This window comes from Eurypyga helias, unplaced genomic scaffold (genome assembly GCF_000690775.1).
Source record: "Eurypyga helias isolate BGI_N326 unplaced genomic scaffold, ASM69077v1 scaffold32900, whole genome shotgun sequence".
Classification (NCBI taxonomy): domain Eukaryota; kingdom Metazoa; phylum Chordata; class Aves; order Eurypygiformes; family Eurypygidae; genus Eurypyga; species Eurypyga helias.
In genome coordinates this window covers 873-1,136 of record NW_010224328.1, presented here as the reverse complement: position 1 = coordinate 1,136, position 264 = coordinate 873, and the positions used below count along the sequence as shown (strand labels likewise).

At 58.7% G+C, this 264-nt stretch overlaps 1 protein-coding gene across 1 annotated transcript in view; it reads left to right on the top strand.

The window, feature by feature from the left end:
• Nucleotides 1-264, top strand: part of MARS2 (methionyl-tRNA synthetase 2, mitochondrial) — a gene marked incomplete at its 5' end in the record, with an annotated part of 1,133 nt that overhangs the window by 434 nt on the left and 435 nt on the right. Inside the window, one exon of the mRNA XM_010161218.1 lies at nt 12-251. Within this exon, the coding sequence (XP_010159520.1) occupies nt 12-251 (240 nt within the window). The remainder of the gene's footprint in view (nt 1-11; nt 252-264) is intronic.

Below are 264 nucleotides of genomic sequence, written 5' to 3'. Positions count from 1 at the left end.
GCGTTCCCGAGCGGGACTGTGACTATTACGATGAGAAGGTGGTTAAGCTGGTGAATTCGGAACTGGCAGATGCGCTTGGGGGGCTTCTGAATCGGTCGACAGCCCCCAGCATTAACCCCAGCAACACTTACCCGTGCTTCTCAGAGTCCTGCTTCCCCCACGTCCTGGATTACAGAGGGACAGAAGCCACGGGCAGGGCTTCTGCTGAAGACTACGAGTTGGTGGCGTCCGTGGCTTCTCTGCCTCTGCAGGTGGGCGGGGATT